Below are 24911 nucleotides of genomic sequence, written 5' to 3'. Positions count from 1 at the left end.
GTAAATGGCAGATACTCTGAACTCCAGTCTAACAACGCCACAATGTGTTTCACTTGGAATTGTTTCAGGCTATTAGATGACCAGCCACTCTAACCTGGAGATGTACACATTGCTTGAAAAAGTAACTGTTTAAACTATTTAAATTAGATTTGTTAACCATTTACACGTTAACAGGTGCACTTGCTAAGATGTAATTACCAATACATTTCTTTCAGCTCTGTCATATAAGTTATTCACATAAAAATGAAGTGGAATACTAGATAAATCAATGGGAACAACCGAAGCGACATCTTTCATAATATAATCAAATATTACTCATGCCTTTCCAAAAAAGAAGTATGTTTCCTGTAGCACTCTATCTACTGTAATCTGTTTTAAACTTTAACTTCAATACATGAAGGGCACGATAAACAGACAGCAATTAATTGTTTTCCTGCTCACTGTTTTACATGCTTACTGTCACCTAGATAGAGCCTTAAGAGAACTGCCAGATGGACAAAGTTATTGTACTCAAGGGGGAGAACACATGGAGAAAACTCACAACATTTGCATTCCCATATTTTTGATGTTTGATGATTTTTTTCTGTGTAATATATTTTGGGATTCAGTTAAGTTTCAGCTTGTGTTCTGAGACAGAGTAAATTTGCAGAGAATAAAATAAATCCACAGCTTGCAGACATTGGCAAAATATGGAATACATTATGGCAGACTAGCAGTTTCCTGACTTATTTCGAAGTATTACAACAAGATGTTTTGCCTCCATGGTCCTACACCCAAGATCATCAGAGATGATTGCCAGAGCAATTTGTCACCTCATCTCAGACAACCAAGCAATTAATTCTATCATTTTGGAAAAGACAATTTAATTTACATGGCATAACATAATTTGTCAGAAGAAAATGAAAACCTGAGTGTGTTGGAAGACAATGTGGAACTGGAGGAAGACGTTTGATGTGTAGCTGTTGAGCATTTGGAAGGAAATATCAACGATGCTGCATGTTTGCATCCAGGGGCCAGAATGAACAGTGCAAAGAAATCCAGCCACACTTACGTCTTAAACATAGGAGAGTGAGACATAGTCCTTGGTCCAGACCTTTATAAGGACAATGTCTATTTTTCCTCAAATCTTTATGAAAATCCTGGAAATTTGAAGTTGCTATTATGGAAAACACGTAGGGGATGGTTCAAAAAGATAAGAGCCCATGGCAATTCAGGGCAATTTGGTAAATTGTTTCCAAGACCGATATAGTGGTATGAGGCAGAAGCTGTTTCTGTGACTGGAAGCTAGTGCCCAGTGGCATTTTTTTTCTGAGTATGGTGTACATTAATGATCTAGATATGAATGTAGGAGGTTTGATCAGTAAGTTCACAGGTAACGTGAGGAGGAGAGTCTCAGACTTCAGGACAATATGAATAGACTGGTCAGATGGGCAGATAGTGGCAAATAAAATTTAGCTCCGAAATAAGAGGTGATGCATTTTGAGAGGAATAACAAGGCAAGGGAATACACAACAAATGATAGGACCCTAGGCAGTACAGACGATTAGGGGGACCCTTCACAGATGCCCATCGATCCCTGGAGGCAACTGTACAGATGGCTAAGGTGTTGATAAAGGCATGCTTGTCATTACTCATTGAGGCAATGAATACAAGAACAAGAATTTCCAATTGTGCTGTATGCAGGCCATTATTTAGGCCACAGTTGGAATATATGTGCTGTTCTTGCTGTCACAATGTAGGACAGATATGATTGCACTGGAGAGGGTGCAAAGGAAATTTACCAAGGTATTAGTTAGGTTTTAGTATTTCAGGCGTGAAAAATGACTGGACAGGCTGAGATAACAAGGTGTAGAGCTGGATGAACATAACAGGCCAAGCAGCATCAGAGGAGCAGGAAAGCTGATGTTTCGGGTCTGGACCCTTGTTCAGAAAAGACCCCTCATTTTCTGAAGAAGGGTCCAGATTCAAAACATCAGCTTTCCTTCTCCTCTGATGCTGCTTGGCCTGTTATGTTCATCCAGCTCTACACCTTGTTATCTCAGATTCTCCAGCATCTGCAGTTCCTACTGTCTCTGAATAGGCTGAGGCTGTTTTCCTTAGAGCAGAGGAGGCTGAGGAGAGGTCCTAACGGACATGTACAAAATTATGAAGGGTATAGACAGGACAGATAACAAGAAACATTTCATTAAGTAAAGTTAATAACTAGGGGGCATAGATTTAATCTAAGGGCAAGAGATTTAGAGCAGATTTAAGGAACTATTTTTCACCCAGAAGATGGGTGTGATCTGAAACTCACTGCCTGAAAAGATGGAAGAGGGAGAAAATCATGTAACGTTTAAAAAGATTTTAAATGAGCACATGAAAAACCATAACATTCAAAGTTACAAGCTGTGTGCTGGAAAATGGGATTAGAGTTCATAGGTACTTGATAGTCTGTGCAATGAGTAGAATGGCCTCTTTCTGTGCTCTAAAACTATGAAAGTGATTCTATGACTCTAGGGTCTAATTCTCTCACCTGGGATATATCATCTTTGTACGTTCAGTTACCAATTGATCATAGGTCTTCAGGGAAGAGCAGAGGCCAACTTTTGTAGTCAGAAGTTTATTATTCGGGAGTTGGTTTAATAGCTGTTTACCTGTCGGAATGACAGAAAAAAGTTTTACGCATTAGATAAACCAAACAGTAATACATATTGTTATACAAATGACCATGCATGTTCATCCAGCTTCACATCGTGTTGTCTCAGTAATACATATTACACAGTTTGGGGAAATGACGAATGCTTAAAAGTCTCAAAATTCCAAGGATTTCTGAATGCCCGTTACATCTGATGTATCGGCACATCCAGTGCATCAAGATTCTTTTATTGTTCCATGTATGCACCAAGTACTGACTTTGCCTGGTCCAGTCATGTTTATATATCAGAGACTCAGATGTATAAAAAATATGGCACTAACAGTGTGGCGGCACGGTGGCTAAGTGGTTAGCACTGCAGCCTCACAGCTCCAGGGACCTGGGTTAGACTCCCACCTCGGGCGACTGTCTATGTGGAGTTTGCACATTCTCCCCATGTCTGCATGGGTTTCTTCCGGGTGCTTCTTTTTCCTCCCACAGTCCAAAGATGTGCAGGCTAGGTGGATCGGCCATGCTAAATTGCCCGTAGTGTCCAAGGGTGTGTGAATTATGGAGGTTTGGGTCTGGGTGGGATGCTTCAAGGGGCGGTGTGGACTTGTTGGGCTGAAGGGCCTGTTTCCACACTGTAGGGAATCTACAACTCTTGTGTACTCAGAAGAACATAATTATGCACTTGTGTACTTTCTGAAATGTACATCGAACCTCTGTGGGACTTTGTCTATGATTTATGTCCTTTCACACATGGTCTGGGCTTGCAGTGTGTTTTTGAAGCCATGATGGCGTGCAGGTGCTGAGATGGGCTGTATAGGAGACTTGCCTCAATTCTCTATCACAACAGCCCAGTTGCCAACATCATTTAACAGCCTCTTAAAGCCCAACTACCAATTCTCACCTATCCCCAGACAACCCCATGACTCTTCAAGAGACTCATGACACCCAAGCTGCTGACTCCTCCACCAATTCCTTATGCTCCCTCTGCTAATTATATTCTGAAAATAATCAGCACCACTGCAAAAAAACTACTCTTTTGAATTTCTATTAGGGTTGTAAACAAAAAAAACCACATCAAAGACATGATAATAAAGTGTGAAGCTGGATGAACACAGCAGGCCAAGCAACATCTCAGGAACACAAAAGCTGACGTTTCGGGTTGTGTGATGCAGTGGGGGGAGGGGATGAACTGGGCTGGTTTTGGGATGTGGTGGGGGAAGAGGAGATTTTGAAGTCCCACAGAGGTTGGATGTACATTTCAGAAAGTACACAACTGCATAATTATGTTCTTCTGAGTACACAAGAGTTGTAGATTCCCTACAGTGTGGAAACAGGCCCTTCGGCCCAACACGTCCACACCGCCCCTTGAAGCATCCCACCCAGACCCATCCCTCCACACTGCAACCCTTCATCAGAGAGGGGGATGGGGAGAGGGTTCTGGAATAAGGGAGAGAGGGGGAGGCGGACCAACAATGGTGAGAAAAGAAGATAGGTGGAGAGGAGAGTATAGGTGGGAAGGTAGGGAGGGGATAGGTCAGTCCAGGGAAGTTGGACAGGTCAAGGAGGTGGGATGAGGTTAGTAGGTAGGAAATGGAGGTGCGGCTTGAGGTGGGAGGAAGGGATGGGTGAGAGAAAGAACAGGTTAGGGAGGCAGAGACAGGCTGGGCTGGTTTTGGGTTGCAGTGGGTGGATGGGAAGAGCTGAGCTGGTTGTGTGATGCAGTGGGGGGAGGGGATGAACTGGGCTGGTTTAGGGATGCGGTGGGGGAAGGGGAGGTTTTGAAGCTGGTGAAGTCCACATTGATACCATTGGGCTGCAGGGTTCCCAAGCAGAATATGAGTTGCTGTTCCTGCAACCTTCGGGTGGCATCATTGTGGCACTGCAGGAGGCCCAGGATGGACATGTCATCTAAAGAATGGGAGGGGGAGTGGAAACGGTTCGCGACTGGGAGGTGCGGTTGTTTATTGCGAACCGAGCGGAGGTGTTCTGCAAAGCGGTCCCCAAGCCTCCGCTTGGTTTCCCCAATGTAGAGGAAGCCATACCGGGTACAATGGATACAGTATACCACATTGGCAGACGTGCAGGTGAACCTCTGCTTAAAAGACATATTCTGAGATGGTAGCATCTTAAAAATATCAATTTTTTCGATCACTTACTACACGGAAGCCATTAATTAGCTTTTGAAACCCAACCAAGCATTCACAGTGGCTGCAGCTATCTCACCAAAAGTTTCCAGCTCCATTGAAACTGGGGACCACCAGAATAGTGTTTTATTTGCACTTCAAAGCATATTGCTTAGCAATTAGTAGAGAGAAATAAATGGCGGTTTTTAAAAAAACTTTCTAAAGACGCTTTTTTCTTAATAACCAGAGCTATTATTTTAAATTACAGCAAAAGATAATGACGGGACAATACTCTTTATGTTTTTAATGCAATCTGAAATTTTCTTCAATCACTTCTGAGAAATGGTCACTGGACCCAAAATGTTAACTCTGATTTCTCTCCACAGATGCTGCCAGACCTGCTAAGTCTTTTTTCCAGCAATTTCTGTTTTTGTTTCTGAAAGGTTCTTCAACAAAACATATGTGACAACACTGACACAATGAAGGTTAACGTAAAGGTCAATTTGGAGGACAGATTCCTATGATGAATTACTGCATCCAATGTACAGCTACATTAAAATACAGCATCTAATAGTGACATTATTTGTATCAAAAAATTTTACACTTGTATTTCAAACTGTTTCAAACTCTTAAGCAGGCTTTCCGCAGATCATGAGATCTCCAAGGAGGTGCATTGTTTTGGAGTTTCCAAAACCCACACAAACTCACAAAAATGGTGCGAGAGGAAGTGGAATATTCTCATGACCTTCACAACAGAGACCCTGGCCTCTGGAAGACACGAGCATGTTATGCACCCAAGCTCTTCCCTGCCCACAAAAAAAGCCACATGAAAATGACATGGGATTGCGAAGGCATGGAAAAATTATTTCTCCAGCAAAAAGAAAACTAAGTTCAAGGTATCATAAGACCATAAGACATAGGAGCAGAAATTAGGCCATTCAGCCCATCGAGTCTGCTCCGTCATTCAATCATAGCTGATAAGTTGCTCAACCTCATTCTCCCACGTTGACCCCCTTGATAATCAAGAATTAATCTATCTCGGTCTTAAATATACTCAATGCCCTGGCCTCCACAGCCTTCTGTGGCAGTGAATTCCATGGATTTATCACTCTCTGGCTAAAGAAGTTTCTCCACATTTCAGTTCTAAAAGGTCTTCCCTATACTCTAAAACTGTGCCTTCCAGTCTTAGTCTCTCCTGCTAATAGAAACATCTTCCCAATGTGCACTCTTCCCAGGCCGTTCACAATTCAGTAAGTTTCACTTCGATCCCCCCTCATCCTTCTAAATTCCATCAAGCATAGACCTGGAGTCCTCAAACATTCTTCATGTTATGTTATGACTTAATTCACATCTCCATGTGGAGACAAATATGCACCCTATTATGAAAAAATAAACTGACAATGGAAATCTCAATGAAGAGTTCATAGAAAGCTTTTGTGAGTTTCTTAGATCAACACATTCTGTAATCAGTTGGAAAGCAGGTTATACTCGAGTTGGTATTGTGTAATGTGACAGGATTAATTAATAGCCTCAAAGTATCTCATTATTAGGCTGCAGCAGCCACAATAAGATTGAATTTTGCATTCAATTTGAAAGGGAGAACAGTGGGTCTAAGGCTAGTATTTTAAACTTGAAAAAACCAATTTATGGGCATGACAACTGAGCAAGCTGAAATGAGGTGGAAAACTAGGATACAGATAGATCAGTAGAGAAGCAGTGGCAGAGGGATTTAATGGAATAACTATACTCCCTATTTGAAACAAAAATTAAGGAGAGAATGCATTATCCATGGTTAATAAAAGAAGTTAATAAAAGTAGCCATTATAAGGAGAAAAGAACAGTCATATGAAAGATAGAGACAGATATAGATGGGTTGAATAAGTGAACAAGAATCTGGCAGATGATGTGGGAAAATGTAAAGTCATTGATTTTGACAGGAAGAATAAAAAAATGTATTAATTAAATAGAGAACAATTGCAGTATTTTGTGGTGCAGAGGAACCCAGGTATTCTTGTACTTGATTCACAAGAAGTTAGTATACAGATACAGCAAGTAATTAAGAAGGCTAATATAAGTTATCCCGATGACAGGAGTAAAAATTTATTGCTTCAGTTATAGGATTTCGTTGAGACCACAGCTCAAATACTGTGTGCAGTTTTGATCTGCTTGTTTAAAGAATGCAAATATGATGGTAGTGGCTCAGAAAAGGTTTACAAGAATGATTCTTGTAAGTTTAGAAGAGTGACTGTGACTTGATTAAACTTTATCTGATCCTGAAAATTCTTGACAAGGACAGTGGGCTTAGAAAGAATGATTCCTCTTGTGGCTGAGTTCAGAACAAGTGGAGAAGGTTTAAAAATTAAGGATCATTCTTTTTAGGACTGAGGATGAGGAGAATTTCTTTTCTCTGAGAATGTTATTAAACTTTGGAAGCCTTCTTTAGGAGACACTTGATGTGGGACACATAGGACTGGTGATCATGACTATCTTCACAGAAGCACTGGACAGTAAAAGGTAAGATTAGAGGAAAACACATAATTGAGAAGGACACTTATTTTGCAAAACAGTCCAGTTCAAAAATCAGTACAGCGTAACAGGAAGGAGGTGCCATTGAGATACAACATTAGTTTCAGAAAGTTAAAAAAATCGATTTTCTCTTCCAATAGAAGTGAAAATTAAATGGAAGGAACAACATAGTCCATGCAGGAATATGATATAAAAACGTAGCATTTTAAGTCTATTACCTTGCACTTATGATAGTTCCCGTATTATATATTATGTGTTCATACCTTCTTGGAAGTATTGAAAGTTGGCCGGAGTATTAATTTCACACCATTTTAATAAGTAATCAGCTCTGTCATTGTCATAAATTCGCTTCCAGCCCCTGTTCTCACAAAAACTGATAACTCTGTATCGAAAAGGAACAATTTGACATCTCAAAGTGCTGGAGTTGAAACTGAATAAATCAAATATCAAAATATTAAATGATTTGATCAAGTTGTCCCCTTGCTTCCCTAATCAGCATTTTCAGAGGAGCGTGTTATTACAGCTCTTTGGCTGACTTTCATTTCGATTTCTCCTCGTCTGTTATCAAAATGTCACTCAACAGCTGCTTGTTTTGACCTGAACAGGGTATGCACTGCAATGTTATGGTGGAGCGGTAGCTGATTAACACAAGTGGGCAGGGTAGTGGAGAAGGCATTTAGCATGCTGGTCTTCATCAGTCAAGGTATTGAGTATAGGAGCTGGGATGCTATGTTATAGTTGTATAAGCCATTGGTGAGGCCGTGCGTGGAGTATTGTGTACAGTTTGGTCACCCTGTTATAGGAAAGAGAGAGTTAAACTGGAAAGTGTGTAAAAAGATTTACGAGGATGTTGCTGGGACTAGTAGGCCTGACTTACAGGGACAGGTTGGCCAGGATAGGACTTTATTCTTTGGAATGTGGGAGAATGAGAGGTGACCTTATTGAGGTGTTTAAAATCATGAAGGGCATAGATAGGATGAATGCATATAGTCTTTTTCCCACGGATGGGAAATTAAAAACTAGACAGCATAGGTTTCAGGTGAAAGGGGATAGATTTAAGAAGGACTTGAGAGGCAACCTCTTCTCGCAGACTGGTGCATTTATGTGCGAATAGGCTGCCAGAGAAAGTGGTTGAAGGAGGTACAATGGCAACATTCAAAAAACATTTGGATAGTCACATGGATAATAAGGGTTTTGAGGGATATGAGCCAAATGCAGGCAATTGGAATTAGTTGAGTGTGCACCATGATCAGAGATTGGAGATAATGGGAACTGCAGATGCTGGAGAATCCAAGATAACAAAGTGTGGAGCTGGATGAACACAGCAGGCCAAGCAGCATCTTAGGAGCGCAAAAGCTTTTTAACATCCAATTAAGCTAAGTAGAATTGTGAGTTCATGTTGTGGATCCTACAAAGAATAAAAAACAGGAGAGGCCTCCTAAGATGCTGTTTGACCTACTGTGTTCATCCAGCTCCACACTTTGTCACCGTGGACAGCATGGACCAGCTTGGGATCAAAGGCCTATTTCTGTACTATATTTCTGTATGATTCTATGACTGTATTCGAGGAATTTCCTATGTGGACACTCCCAATTTCCTCCCTGTCACTCCCTCCAGGTTGTGCTGGATTACATCTGTGCCAGTGAATTCTAAAACAGTGCCCAGGGGTCACTTGTTCCACCTTCCTTTGCCTCTTTAGTTTTTTAGCGGAAATACATCTCCATGCATTCCTCCAAATCCTGTTACTTCAAACAGAGTAAGAGAGGCAAACATTTAGAAATTCTGTGCTTATGCAATTCAGGTCCCATGAAATGACTTCAAACTAAAGTTCTAGGTATTTTTCTGATACTTAGCTAACAAGAAAGTAACAAAAATGTAAACATACTAAAATTGCATTGATTAAACATAATATTGCAGCAGCACATTCAATGAAGGACATTGCAAGCAGTATTGTGTAGTAACTTACAATGAAACTCTACTTTTATACATACAGGTCAGTTCCATTTGTGCCTGAGGCATAGAAGATGGGCCTGAAATTTTTGTAACCCTCCACCTTCTTGGATTTGTTAGGCCTGCTGCTCATGTCACCTCTTGCTTTGAGATGACAGATACTGTTACGAGATGTTGCATTTTCCAATTTGCGTTGTGAGGTATCAATGTCTGCAGTGTAAGGACAGGAAAATTGTAGGGCAAATAGAGAACAGAATGAGAAGCATATGAAACTAAGAATTTTCAAACTCCAAAATCAATGACTCCCATTTCTCTTACATTCCACACTCACCAAGAGCAACTGTGATGCCACATTCTTGTCAATGATGCTTAAAATCTCCATATTGCTCGTGTCACAACGCCCTCTTGGTGTTCAATAACATTATCATTATTGGATCCCGCATTATCAACATCCTTGGCGTTACCATTGATCAGAAACTGACCTGGACCAGTAGTATAAATATTATGGCTGCAAGAGCAGGTCAGAGGCGAGGAATACTGTGATAAGTAACATACTTCCTGTCTCCACAAAGCCTGTCCACCATCTACAAGGCACAAGTCAGGAACATGATGGAATATTCCCCACTTGCTTGGGTGAGCCTGACTAGCGTCCCGGCTGCCACATCCAAAATTCACTCTCTTCATCACCACCACACAGTGATAAAAGTGTGTACTACCTACTTCGATGCATAGTAGTACTCCACCTTCACTAGCACCTTCCAAGCTCACAACCTCTACCATTCAAGAGGACATGGGTAGCGAATACGTGGGAACCACCAGCAGCTGGAAATGCACGTCCAATTCACACACCACCTGCCTCAAATCTACTACCATTCCTTCACTGTTGCTGGTTCAAAATACTGGAATTCCCTTCCTACAGCACCATGTATGTGCTTACATCCCAAGGACTGCAAAAGACAACTCACCAATGCTTTCTACGGGGCAGTTCAGGATGAAAAATAAATACTGGCCATGCCAAGGACACAAACAGCCCATGAATGAATAATAAAAATTAACAAATAGACTGGTTCATTGAAAAGGAGAATGCATCCTGAGGAGAAAAGTTGTAAACTCACATCTAGTGCAGGTTGGTTAGTCCAATATTTAGAAAATATACTCAAAGTTGTCATTACCATCGTGTATTTGAGCTTTGCATATAGAGTAGTTCCTAACTCTGCTCTAAAAAGAACAATCCCAGCTTCTTTAGATTCTTCACAATATTGAGGCCCCTAATCTGTAGTACCATTTTGGTAAATTTTCTCTGCATGTTCTTGATATCCCTCCCTGATGCATGATGCACACAACAGAATATAACATGACAGGTGAGTTATTATTTGTAAATTTAGAAAGACTTTGCCCAGCCTGGCTTGGAAGTACACTTTTAAAAAAACAGCTTAATTATTTCATGTTGCTGTTTTCAAAAATGTGAACATGGGTCCCATATCAGACTTAAAACAGTAATATTATTAAAGATAACAAAGTGTAGAGCTGGATGAACACAGCAGGCCAAGCAGCATCAGAGGAGCAGGAAAGCTTGACATTTTAGGTTGGGACCCGAAACGTCAGCTTTCCTGCTCCTCTGATGCTGCTTGGCCTGCTGTGTTCATCCAGCTTCTCACTGTGTTATTCTCCAGCATCGGCAGCTCCTACTATCTCTATATTAATAAAGATGCCCAGATTAGTGGCAACAGTTTCATCTGCATTATTGTGGTGCATTCCACAATCTACAGATTGACTAATATTAAAACTCAATGTTTCACACCTCAGTAGCACCTTCAAAGTGGTGAAAACTTCCGAGGTGCTTCACAAGAGGAGGTATCAGGATGGTTGTCAGAGTGGAGTGCTTTGTAGGATTTACGCTGAGCAGAAATCAGTAAAGGTAGACCAAGGAAGCTGCCTCCTTTGCTGCTTTTTTTTGGTTTCATTATTTTAACAATTCCTTCAAACCATCACATAAGTTACTTAGTCACAAACTATATCTCCTTGGGATGAATTGTGAGGCAAGAAAGACCCTGTCCACTTATTTAAAAGACATGGGAAATGGGCAGAATGAAGCTCCTTCAGCCTGCTCTGTTAATCAATACAATCATCGAAAAACTTCTACTTCAATGTTATGCTCGGAGCCAATCCCGATGTCTTTTGATTCACTTCATACATGAAGTCTGTTGACTTCTGCTTGAATATATTCAGCAATGGCACAACAACAGCCCTCTGGGCTAGATGATTCCAAAGATTAATGAAGTTCCAGGTGAAGAAATTTCTCCTCATCTCATTTGGAAATGACTAACTCATTATTTTGAGTCTATGGACGTATGTTTACACCTGCCCACTGTTGGCTTTGGCAGGGATGTCTTCAATGTGGCATCTTACCAGACCGGATCTTCTATGATGGGAAGGATGATGGTTAGGTCTCCCTGCCTGCCCTTTGTCTCAAGTGCCAATTAATCACCATTTAAGGGACATTTTGCTCCTCCCAACACCACCTCCCCAGCCTCCTTTTCCAGCATGGCAAGATGAGTTTAAGATGGGAGGAGGGGTGTGAGGAGTTTGAAAGTGACCTTGTTCAGGCCTCAGGCTGGAAAGGGACTGAGATGTCACTATCAACAGTCTTGTTTCAAATTCAGGCACAAAACATACCTACCACCCACCTTCAAAATCTTGTTACTGAAGGTACTCTGTACCCACTGGTCCTCTCCACCAACATCACCCACTATGAATTTGCCCAGGCCTCACCTCCTTAGGCCTTACCTCCCATCTTTTGCCCTGAGACCTCTTCACTCACACGGCCTTGGCCTCCCAGGACTTAACTCTCGGGGGAGGGGTGTCTGCTTGTAACCCCAGGACCTGTCTCCTGCTGGATCAGGTGCTGCTGGGTCTAGTACACTTCTGTCCAATCAGCATAACTGGCAGGGCTTCCTCCTGAGTGAAAGGTAAAAATCCCACTTTTAGTCACTTAGTGCTCGATACACTTTTGCTTTCTCTTCTAAGACAAAAAGGAGTCCCGGCCTGTTCTCCTCTGGTGAGCAAAACTTGGGCATTTCCCATCCCAGCCTTGTAAAACTCAATTTACATCCTTTCCATGGTCAGTCTATTATTTTTATAACATGGATAGCAGATTGTACACAAGTTATGGTCTAATCAAAGTTTGGTCCAAGTTTGAGATAAATTCACAACTTTGCAATTCTGTCCTTCCAGAAATAAAGCCTTTTGCTTGAATTATTGTTTTCTCATGGCTTTATTAACCCATAGTCACGATTGTGTGTACCCACACTGACAGATCCTTCAGTTTTTCTGTCCCATTTAAATTCATATTTTCCAAAGTATACATGACTTTCGTTCTTTTATTATCTAATATAATAGTTCACACCTTATTATAATGACAGTAATTTGCCAATTACATTACCATCGTATGAGTTTATTAATGTCTTTCCACAACATATTGTAGCTGTCCCCATATTGTATATTTCCCACAATTCAGTGTCATTCTCAAATTTAGAATTTGTGATTTTGCTTTTAAAATCTAAATCATTAACATCATTCATGAACTGCAGTGTTTCTTCTGGATTCAACTTCGCAGACCCTCTGAGCAAGTCCACATTATTCCTGTTAAAGAAAATATCCAAAAAACTGGGGATGATAAAAATCAGGAACAGAATCTGATGTTGCTGGAAAAAGCTCAGGTGGTCTGGCAGCATCTGTGAAGAAAAATCAGAGTTAACATTTCGGGTCCAGTGACTGAGGAAGGGTCGCCTTTCCCGAAATGTTAACTCTGATTCCTCTTCACAGATGCTGCCAGACCTTCCATAGATTAATAGAATCCCTACAGTGTGGAAACAGGCCCTTCGACACAGACATGTTGAGCTTTCCCAGCAACTTCTGTTCTTATTCCCCATTAGAGCTGCTCTCTGCTTTGCAGCTGGTTAGCTAGCCATCATGTTACCTGTCCCTGACTCACCATACTCTGATTTTATTAGTTTATTATTTCAGTCAAACTTCAGGTGCTGGGATTAGTGGCAGTGTGATGACATAGAGAGAGGCCTTTCTGATGTAAGCAGCATGTGACAATGAAAATGAACCTCTCAAGATGGATCGTAGCAGCCTCAAGGTGATAGGGGTCACTTTAATTTACTACACTAGTTGTAAGGTTCACATTGCCAGATTTTTGCAATAATTCTGAATGATAACTTAATTCAAAAAAAGGTTGGGTGTTTCTGCCCCTGTGCTGAGGTTGGACACATGCTGGCTTTGCAGTAGGTCACATGCCTTTTGATTCTGAAATGTAAGCCAGTCCGCTCCTGAATGCAATGTGCTTTACCTTGGTGTATCGACTGTGTGGGTGCAGGGTGAGGGCAGGGCCAAGACTCAGTCTACAGTGGGTCACAGATAGCCATTGTTTATAGGCACCTGGGAAAAGCAAATCCACGTGAGGAATCACTTTCAGTGAATCATCAAAACATACAGAAAATGATGTGTTTGAAGAAAATTGGGAAGTTGTGAAAAGACCCAAGTCAAATCGAAGTCTACAAGTGTCATGACTGTGCCTTTGACACCCTTGAGTTTATTGGGTTCAATTAAAACTGTTACACACAGTAAAAAGACATTCTTCTGAATGGTGACAGGAATATAAGTGTCTACTTCTCAACCTACTGAACAACACAAACCCATGTGATTAAAAAAGCTGATCCCATTGAATTAATAACAGGGTGTAAAAGATATGATTTCTCCAGTGTGTCCTGTCATTAAAAAGTTCATTTGTAAACGTATTTCAAAAATTCACACATGCAGAGAGTAAATTTCACTCCATAACTTTGCTATCAATAATAAAGGGAGAATACTCCTGGGTCGAAATTTTCCTAATAACAATTTTTTTTAAATTATTGAAGCATGTGCAAAAATGTAACAGCTTCCGAGTTTCTTCAGGATAGTCACAAATCTCTCAAATCTTGTGTTAGTAATTTACGATTCCTAACAGGATCTTATATCATTGATAATCTGCAGAGGTCAAAAACATGAGGAGACTGAAATAGTGTAGACATTTTTGCATGTTGTAACTAAACATTTATCTTAACACAAACAGACTGTCCGGCAATCATTGTGCTGTGACACTGAGGATAGTGGCTTGAACTCTTCAGGCACTACCAACTGTGACCTACTGAAGCCCTTAACTGTTCCCTGAGGGGCAATTAAATATCATAACCTGAAACACTAGGCAGTGTAGGCAGGCTGGAGTGCAAAGGCTGTTGTTAAAATGGAGGGAAGGAAGATGGGACATTGTAATCAGATCAGGAACACGTAATCAGATCAGGAACACTCTGACTACCACCCCTGCCTTATCAACACTTTATCTATCATGCCTTACCTCCTAATCCCACTCTAGCCATCCCATTTTTCCCAAACCATAGCGTGCCTCATCCCTTTTACTCCAAAAGTCTAGGACTCACCGCACTCAGGTTGCCATTGTCCATCTTGCTGGGGATACCTGCAGGGGTGGCTGTAGCCATTACTGAGTCCTGGTGCTGCTGGGGCTGTTAAGAGTTGCTGGTCATCTCGAGGGTGGGATTTCTTGTCCACTGAGCAGGCATAAGTCCAACCCTCAGTCTGTTTATGCTGCTCATGCATGTTACTGCTGCAGGACATGCATTTAACTGCCTTTTTTTTTGGGCAAGTTAGCAGTATGGACCCAGCCACCTCCACTTACCCCCTCTATAAAATCCAGCCCATTGAGAAAATCAGAGGATCCGGAGTAACACCAATTTTAATCCCCATCTGCGCTCTGTATTGAGATTGGTGCAAACTAATACTCTGCAGGGTGTCAAATCAACATTAATTTCCAGATGAAAAGGTTGGATAAAAGTTGTCAATAATTTTCAATGAAGATAAAAGAAAATTAACCTTTGATATGTTGTAACTGTACACCCAATGTAGCTTGAGCTGGAGATTCTGTAGTTTGAAGTCCACTGGCTGACATCATAGAGAGACGTATGATGATATGTACAAGGTGGTCATTCAGCAACACAGTGACATAAATGTTGAACACTAACCTGTACAATTGTTATGCCACTTGTTTGTGAGGACCACCGGAACGTGTGTTGCATTGCTGAGGAAGTTGGCTCTGAATTCTATTAAATTGGAAAAGTAGGCTCCATCTTCCTCCGAAGCCATATCATCTTTAGCCTCCTCCCCAAGATGCACTATGATGCCAGTGGTGACCTTCAGCAGTCACAAAGACCTTGATTAAAGCGGCTACGCTGGATTTGTTACCTTTGTAGCCACAGCAATTATTAAAAATCTATCATCAAAATAGGCCAACTGCTAAAACTTTGAAACACTCGTGTGTAGGGAACTGGATTCTGAGTAGAACTGAAAACGAACCATTCCACCTGCAAGCTCATTGTATCAGTGCCACACTCACCACATGATCTCAGTCCCAGAAAGTCATCAAATGCTGTTTGGTTCTGCCATGAACCATACAGGGAACTCAGCTTCAATGAATTATTCAACTGTCTAACCTTGCACTTAGTTTCCTTAGAGATGCACCCATTGATTGCATCATTGGGAGGTGCCAAAACAAACTTGTATTTCCCAGTATAATGTCAATCTATCATGCTCTTGCCACAGCTTCCCTCTTAGATCAAATAAATGTTTCTGCTCTGCCAAATTACTTAGGTTTTATCATAAGCTCTTTGTATTTACTGCTCTGCCTTTTGGCATTTCAGCAGAACTTTTCCTTTTCTCCAGTCAGAACTGCGTTAAATCGTTCACTTTTCCGCACAACCCACATGACTTTCTTTTACTAGATCACCCCTTCTCATGACACTGACATTAAATGACCTGCCTCAATCTTCCAAACTTCACCGAAGGTTATTAATTTTATTAAGAAAAGGATGCTTTTATATCATATGAATCTGTTGTTAATTTTAAATCCGCAGTGCTTGGGCAACACAAAAATGGCTTTTCTGAGCATGCCGGGGAGAATATTTTTAGCATAATTTCAACAACAATTTGCATGCATCTATCTCTGGTTGCTCTGAGAGCTCAGAAAATTCAGTGAGAACCAGTGATTTTCTCTTTAGGGCTGATAACTCCATCAGATGGCAGTTGCTCTCACACTGATTTTCAAATGACCTCTTCTTTTATACCCTTGATGACATATCAATTTCTTGCAATAGAATTGGTCCAATGTTGTTAGAACCCGTTAGATGTAAATTTAATTGGGCTTTAGTCTCTAAGTGCCTTGTTTAAATTAATTGTCTGATATTCAAACTTGTTGCCTTGCTAAAATAACAAAACTGTTGTCTGGATTGCTAACTATACAACCTTTGATACAAATATTTCAATTTCAGGAGTTCTCTGTGCACCTGCAACCCACACACTGCCCGCAGAATTTTTATTTTAATCTCAAAGCATGGAAAAAGCACAACATCTTTTGAAGGGACCATACATTCTTTCCCCATATCCTTTTACAAATATCAAATTCTAACATCCTGCCTTCCAATCCACAAGTACCCTGCCCAACTTTGCAACACTGTCTGTGTACCACGATAGCTGCCTCGTTTAGCTTTGACTATCAACTGCTTCTATGTAAACTTTCTAGAAAAGTAACAGAAAGATTATTTCACAAAGTCAAGTCAAACAGCCTGATGGGTGAACCAATCTCTGTTCTCCATTTATTGGCACATTCCTTAAATCTGCTGTTGTAAGGTTTAGCCACCTTTAGCCTCTCAGAAAGCTATGATATAATTTCCACACAGCCCAGCAATTAACCGTCAGTTTCTGTTAATCATCACTCCAACAGATCTGCAAATGAGCTGACAATAAGAATTTATATGTCTTTCTAGTGTTTGAAAAAGTTCTGTACTGTTGGAGGTGCTGCCTTCTAGATGCTTCTGTTTTGGTTGTGTTACTATCACACAGCGACATGGGCATACCAACTGGAGCAAGCATGTCCTGCTGAGAATGCTACACCTGATAATGAAAAGTTACAAACAGAATAAGCTAAAGATGAATCTTGAAAATAACCAGTGATGGATCTGTGACTTTGACAGCTTGTCCCATTTTGGGACTATCCTTGGAAAGAAAGATTCTTGGTACACTGTCTTGGAAACAAATGATCTTTGTTGTTTCAGTGGAAGGCTACCTCATGGCATTTGCTGTGTGCAAATTGTCTGACATGTCTGCTATGTTACACCAGTGATTATACTTTACAAGTATTTAATAGACTATGAAGATGTTGGAGACATTCTGTGGTAGTGAAAGGCACTATACAAAAACTATCCACATTTCTTTCTGTCTGTTTACACCAATCATCTTTCATTGTCAAAGAACAGCAGAACTCACATTTGTGGGAGTCTTTCTGCCCAGTCTAAATGGGTTGGAGATTTTCCTGGGAGCTGGTTCAGCTCTGTAATTTTGCTGGAAATGTGACCTGAAACCTCAGTAGTTTGTGCGTAGGTATGAAATTAAGCATGTGGAAGAACATATAAAGGCCTGACAGCCAATTGCTCACATGTAGGATCACAGAATCCTCACATGCAGAAAGAGGCCATTCAGCCCATCATGTCAGCACCGACCCTCTAAAGACCATCCCAGCCAGAGCTCCTCCCTATCCCCATAACCCAGCATTTACCATGCCTAATCCACCTGGCCTGCATGTCCTAGGACTCTACAGAACAATTTAGCTTGGCCAATCCACCTGACCTGCACATCTTCAGATTGTGGGAGGAAACCACAGCACCTGATGGAAACCCACGCAGACACGAGGAGAATGTGCAAACTCCACACAGACACTCATCCAAGGCTAGAATCGAACGCAGGTCGCTGGTCCCATGAGGCAGATTTTACGACAATCTGAAGTCCCCACCTGCTTCAAGAAGACCACCATCATCATGGCGCTGAAGAAAAATCATGCAACATGCCTCAACGACTACCAGCTGGTGGCTCTGATCTCCATCATTATGAAGTGCTTTGAGAGATTAGTCATGGCTCACATCAACTCCAGCCTCCCAGATTGTCTTGATCTTTTGCCGTTCACCTACTGGCACAACAGGTCCACAGCAGACACCATCTACCTCACCCTACACTCATCCCTGGAACTTCTGGATAACAAGGACACCTACGTCCGGCTCCTACTTATTGACTGCACCTTTGCCCTCAACAACATAATTTTAACAAATGCACCTCTAAACTCCATGACCTAGGTCTCAGCTCTTCCCTCTGTAACTGGATCCTCGACTTTGTGACCAATAGACCACAATTAATAAGAATAGGTGAAAACAACTCCTCCACCATAATCCTCAACACCTACTATACTCCTTACATACTCACCATTGTGTGGCCAAATTCCACCCCAACTCCAATTATAAGCTTGCTGACGACAGCGCCATTATAGGTCTAGTCTCAAACAATGATGTGACAAAATAGAGGAAACAGTTTGAGTGACAGCAATATCTCCACCAATGTCGCGAAGCAAAGGAACTGGTCATTGATTTCAGGAAGCGAAGTGGGGGACATGCCCCTGTTGCATCAATGGTGCTATGCTGGAGGTGGTCGAGAGTGTTAAGTTCCTGGGAGTGTTGATCTGTCCTGGTCCACACATGTTGACGCAAAGGTCAAAAAATTACAACAAGACCTCTACTTCCTCAGGAGGCTGAGGAAATGTGGCATGTCCACCAGGACTCTTAACAACTTTTATTGATGCACCATAGAAAACATCCTATCAGGATGCATCACAGCACAGTATAGCAACTGCTCTTCCCATGACCATAGAAAACAGCAAAGAGTTGTGAACACAGCCCAGTCCATCACATAACCTATGAGAGGATTTTAATTTCTAACTGTTGCTTAACTCCATTCTCAAACATGTTTTGAGAGGTCTTGGCCGCATTTCTTCAGCAGTTCCTCAGGGTAGAGTTCTAGGCCCAACCATCTTCAGCTGCTTCATCAATGACCTTCCCTCCATCCTAACGTCAGAAGTAGGGATGTTCACCAATTACTGCACAATGTTCAGCACCATTTGTGACTCCTCAGACACTGAAGCAGTCCATGGTTCACATGCAACAAGATCTGAACAATATCCAGGCTTGGGCTGACAAGTGGCAAGTAGCATTCATGCCACAGAAATATCAGGCTATGCCCAACAGCAATAAGAGACAATCTAATCACTGCCCCTTGACATTCAATGGTGTTACCATCACTGAAGCCCCACTATCAACATCCTGGGGGTTACCATTGACCAGAACTCAACTGGACTCACCACATTAACAGAGTGACTGCAAAAGCAGGCCTGAAGCTAAGAATACTGCAGCGAGTAACTCACCTCCTGACCCCTCAAAGCCTGTCTGCCATCTACAAAGCACAATTCAGGAGTGTGATGGAATATTCCCCACTTGCCTGGATTAGTGCAGTCCCAACAACACTCAAGAAGCTTGATACCATCCAGGATAAAACAGCCCACTTGATTCGCACTACATCCAAAAGCATTCACTCCCTCCACCACCAAAGCTCAGTAGCAGCAGTGTGTACTATCTACAAGATTCATTGCAGAAATTCATGAAAGATCCTCAGATAGCACCTTCCAAACCCACAACAAGTTCCATCTAGAAAGATAAGGGCATCAGATAAATGGGAACACCACCTTCTACAAGTTCCCTCCAAGTTACTCACCATCCTGACTTGGAAATATATCACTGCTCCTTCACTGTCACTGGGTCAAAATCCTGGAATCCCTCCCCAATAGCATTGTGGGTCAACCCACAGCAGGAAGAATGCAGCGGTTCAAGAAGGCAGCTCACCACCACCTTCTCAAGGGCAACTAGGGATGGGCAAAAAATGCTGGCCCGACAGCGATGCCCGCATCTGACAAATGAGCAGGAGAAAAAAACAAACCAGCCTTCCATCCATTGACTCTATCTAAACTTCCCAATGTGTCAGGAAGGCAACCAGCATAATCATAGACCCCTTCCACGCTGCTTATACTCTCCCAATCACAGATTCAAGAATAGCTTCTTCCCAGCTGTTATCAGGCTTTTGAAGGAGCCTCTCAAATGTTGCTTCTGATCTCTCTCTCTGCACCTTCTCAGTGGCTGTAATACTGTATTCTGCGCTCTGTTCTGCTACCCTGATGCACTTTACATGGTTTGATCTGCCTCTACCGCATGCAAAACAAAATCAATCAAGCAATCAATCAGCAGTGCTAACCACTGGGTGACCATGCTATGTGGTAATTAAACATAATTAAAAAGATAAAAAGTTTTAATCAGCACTTACCAGTTACGTGCAAAGGTACAAATTCATGAATCCAGAGGAGAAAGCACACCCAATCATTTCCTTCTGTTTATGATATTTATAAAAGGGTAAATATCCAAACAGGAAACTATTATTTCATTTTTAACTGGACATTTAAACTTGGTTTACATACAAGTATTTAACTGGTCACTGTATTTGGATCTTCCCGAAGCTAAATATATTATGATTTGGGTGAAACAGCTCTGTACCCATCCCATCATGTACCTTGCAGAGAGTGCATTGCCTGGTTGTAATTCTAGAACAGCACAAAGTACAATGACAAAGCTGAGAAAATATAAGAGGAATACAGAGGAAGTCACAGTAAATAAATCTAAGAATAAACACACTTTTCCTGGGTTTTGAAAATCCTACTGCTCGATAGAACATAGCCTGTACTGCTTGATTCAGTAGTGGCATTTTATTCTCCTTTTGCAGTTTTACTGCTGTTGTCTCTGATTTGTCCTCCCATGTTCCATTTCTTTCCGTGTATGTATTGACTGTTTCTGGTAAACTTTGGTTCGTTTGCATTTCAGTGCTATTACTTGTCCAATTGTTGATTATCCCAGTGTCACTAATCACACAAGTTATTTCTTTGGCTGGCACATTGCTCATGTCATTATTGAGGTTCTCTTCAACATCTGTAATTATCCTCAAAGCAGAGTCACATCCTTTGATTGACTTCGGTTCATCCTTACTCTGTTTGTCTGGAGAGTAAGGGTTCATTCTGAGAATCTGAAGCATCACATAGTGCAGTTGTAGGCCTTCTAAATATTTCTGTTGACGTTTCTTCTCTGCCTACTTCCTGTTCTTGGCTTTTTTTGGCTTAAATCTTCAATATCAATCTTTTCTTCAGCTGCCCCAATGAGAAGGTAGATGATTTTCCTGGAAGGCAATGGCAGGCAGGCAAGCGGGTAATATTAAAATCTGAGATACAATTTTATAAAAGAGCATGTCAAATTATTCATTAGCATTCACTCCATTCTATTTTGCCATAGTTGGATGTATTCGCATTTCCGAGTCAAAATGTTGTTGTCTCAAGCTCCGCTACCCAAAGGGTTGAGACCCCAATCTAAGTGAACACTCCACTGTAATATCATGGAACAGCTTTACCTACAGAGGTCTTTCAGAGGAAATGCTAAACTGACAATCTACCTTCTTCCTTCAATATAAATAAGCAAAGTCAAACACAAAGTTCCCCTGGTGTTCTTGTCAATGTTTATGCCTCACACAATAAGAATAAAGCTAATCATTTACTTATTATGTTTGTGGGATTTTTCTATGTGTCTGACACATCCTACATTACTTCAATCACTGTACTTCAAAAGTGTGAAATGATGTCGTGTTATATAAATATGGATATGAGAGAAAGAACAGCAGATGCTGGAGATTTGAAGCAAATACAAACAGAAATTGCTGGAGATACTCAGCAAATCTGGCAGAACTGAAGACATTCTGAGAAAGGATCACTGGACTCAAAATGTTAACTGTTTCTCCCGCTTCATAGATGCTGCAAGACCTCCTGAGCTTCTGCAGCAATTTCTGTCCTTGTTTGTTACACAAATGCTGGTTCTCTTTCATTTCTCCCACAACTGGCAACTAAATATTTTATTCAATTCAATTCAGTTTATGTTTCCCCTATCCTTCCTTAGGCTCTCTTTGCTATGTGGCTTGATACGGTTTTGCTTTGAGACCAAACGCAGACACCAGGATGTGTGTCCCTTTCTGATTTTCTGTTGTTCTTCAAGAAGGGCATTGGATCTTTGCTTGATCTTTCTGCACCATGGAACTCAGTAACTCAGAGTAACATCATTCATCAACATGGTTCCCCAGACGTTGACCTAGACATTGACAAGCACTTGCGTTTTGGACACTATATAACATTGCAAGCCTCTAGCGTCGCAAGCAGGAAGAACACGTTGATTATGAGACAGCTCTGCACTGCATTAATATAGGTCAACAAAATGGCATCAAGGGCCCATTGCTAAAACATGCAGCAGACCACTTGTTTGATTATATAAAGAAAATCCCAACCGCATTCATCTCAATCAACTACTTTGAACCCACTTTCTTGGGACACTCACCTCGTATCTTGCACATCAGCCCCAAGTAGGCAAACAGTGCCTCGATTTAACATTAAATATTCAAAAAATGGCACTTGGCTAACTGCTCTGGAATGTCAGTTAGAATTTTTGCTTGAGTCTCCGGAGTGGGATATGAATGCAAAATCTCCTGACTCAGAAACATGAATACTATTGAGCCACAGCTTTCAGATACATCATTATAGCTAGTGAAAATAATCTATGATGCTAGAGATTCATTCAAAAGAAAGCTAAACATGTTTGAAACGCATTGAAAAGACAAAAGATAATGATTTTACATGAATTACAGTTCAAGGTAATCAGCAGCAAAGTTACTGATATTTCTATAACTTGATACACTGTGAGCATAACTCTACATAAACAACTGAACATACGCACTAAATCATCCCATCCAAACCATTTTGCATTTCAAAGTACTTACAACAATTGTAGCTTGAGAAATATATCAGGATCTACAGTACTTATTCTGCTCACGAGATATTTGTTTGGCAAATTGATGAGGATCAGTCATTTCCCTAGCACTGTAAACAACTGCTGTTACCAGGTAACCGCTGCTGGTTAGCTTAGGGTAATTATAATTGCAGTACCAACTATTGAATACATATATAATCACAAGTCTTTGTGAAGAAGTTTAATGAGGTCCTCAAGAGTTAGTAAATTGAACTAAAGTGTGATCTTGTTTATTCAGTTACTGATAAGAAACCACTTTTTATCAAATTGATGTTGTATGTGACAATTACGGTTAATTATTTAAGACTTCAAAAGAGAATTGACAAGCATATCCATTAGAAACTATTTCTAGATATTCACTGGTACTGAAGATTTTGAGGGCTAACTTAGAGTGAGCCAGCAATCATATTTCACTCGAAAGAGCTCGTTAAGTGCCAAAGTGCATGGCAGAATTGCTAAAACAGTTAATGATAACATTTTGATAAGAGTCCTAAAATTGTGGTCAGAAATCTTCCTGATATTGGATTTCATGACTCATTCACTGTCAGTGACAAACTTGTTTTGCAATTTATGGTGATGACAGGCAAAATGGAGATGAGAGTCATAGGAACTGAAGGATACCATTCAGCCCTTTGAACCTGTTCTCCATTCATTTAAACCATGACTGATCTGTCCTTCGGCTCCTTATCCACCTTTAATCTGTAACCCAGAACACTCTTACCTATCAATCTCTGTTTTGAATGTTTCAGCATTGTTAATTAAAATGTTTGGCCATGACATACTCGCACGTTTGTTGCTGGTTAGTCTATTAAAGCTGTTGATGAACTTCTAGGTGTTTTCGACCACCTACCTGTGTCTTAAAAATTTGAAATCTAGCTGCTCAAAGGATGATTTCACTATTAAACCCTTAGACAGAAAGAGGGAGGCAAGGCTGAAAAAGATCTTCCACTTTACCACCATCTACTAGACAACTGCCTCTAAAACAGTAGCAAAGAACTATGGAAACTCAAGGTCATGCAACTATTTTTGCATTCAGGCATGAGTTCATGTTGTCTCCACTAGAGTGCACTTCCCCTTTAAATTGGTGCCAGCTGCCTGTAAGTGGAGACAGAGTAGCTCAATATCCACCCCACCTAAGCATACTGGCATCAAGCAGCACAGGCTGCGCATTGGAACCAATTCAATAAAGTCCCAGCACTAAATTAGCATGTTTCCTGGAACCAGGTGTAATGATGCTGTGGCTTCAAGGGGTGTGTTATGTCCTGGTTTCATTTAGACAGAGAGGTTGGGGAACAGGTGCCTCCACCACCACCCCCCCCCCCACCCGCCTTGAGAAGACAGAAAGGTTGCAAAGCCTTGAGTGCTTTTGTTTAAAGCTGGAACAATAAAAGCAGCCTGGCTGGGTGTGGTCAGGCTCCCACCCACAGAACCAGGGAGTTTTACTTTTCAGCAGCAATTGCTTTGGAGTCTTGAAGAAGTGGAAATGATTTCTTCCCTCTTGGTTACAGCCAAAAGCTGGCAGTTCTCTACTTGCTACAGGAGCTGCATGTGTGATACTCTGTTTTCTGAATTTGCCTTTTGCCAAGGGTGCATTTATGGGATGTTACTATATTGATTAGATTAGATCAGATTCCCAACAGTGTGGAAACAGGCCTTTGGCCCAACAAGTCCACACCACCCCTTGACATATCCCACCCAGACCCATACCCCTGTAACTCACACACCCCTGAACACTATGGGCAATTTAACATGGCCAATCCACCTAGCCTGCACATCTTTGGACTGTGGGAGGAAACCGGAGCACCCGGAGGAAAC

The 24911-nt window shown here is 41.2% G+C and overlaps 1 protein-coding gene across 7 annotated transcripts in view; it reads right to left on the bottom strand.

The window, feature by feature from the left end:
• LOC125466530 (protein polyglycylase TTLL10-like) overlaps positions 1 to 24911 on the bottom strand; it is a 64571-nt gene that overhangs the window by 33000 nt on the left and 6660 nt on the right. For 3 of the 7 annotated variants that reach the window (XM_059655669.1, XM_059655670.1, XM_059655675.1), the window contains exons 1-5: positions 23068 to 23175; positions 20895 to 21429; positions 9267 to 9435; positions 7539 to 7657; positions 2516 to 2636 (exon numbers count right to left, since the gene is read on the bottom strand). In XM_059655669.1, coding sequence (XP_059511652.1) covers positions 2516 to 2636; positions 7539 to 7657; positions 9267 to 9435; positions 20895 to 21288 — 803 coding nt within the window. In that variant the 5' untranslated portion in view covers positions 21289 to 21429; positions 23068 to 23175. Of the gene's footprint in view, positions 1 to 2515; positions 2637 to 7538; positions 7658 to 9241; positions 9436 to 12012; positions 12143 to 20894; positions 21430 to 23067; positions 23176 to 24911 lie in introns of those variants that run through there. The other 4 variants (XM_059655672.1, XM_059655671.1, XM_059655673.1 and 1 more) reach the window with 4 other exon arrangements.

The sequence above is a fragment of the Stegostoma tigrinum genome, chromosome 28, assembly GCF_030684315.1.
Source record: "Stegostoma tigrinum isolate sSteTig4 chromosome 28, sSteTig4.hap1, whole genome shotgun sequence".
Taxonomy (NCBI): Eukaryota; Metazoa; Chordata; class Chondrichthyes; order Orectolobiformes; family Stegostomatidae; genus Stegostoma; species Stegostoma tigrinum.
This window is presented reverse-complemented; position numbering and strand designations above follow the sequence as displayed.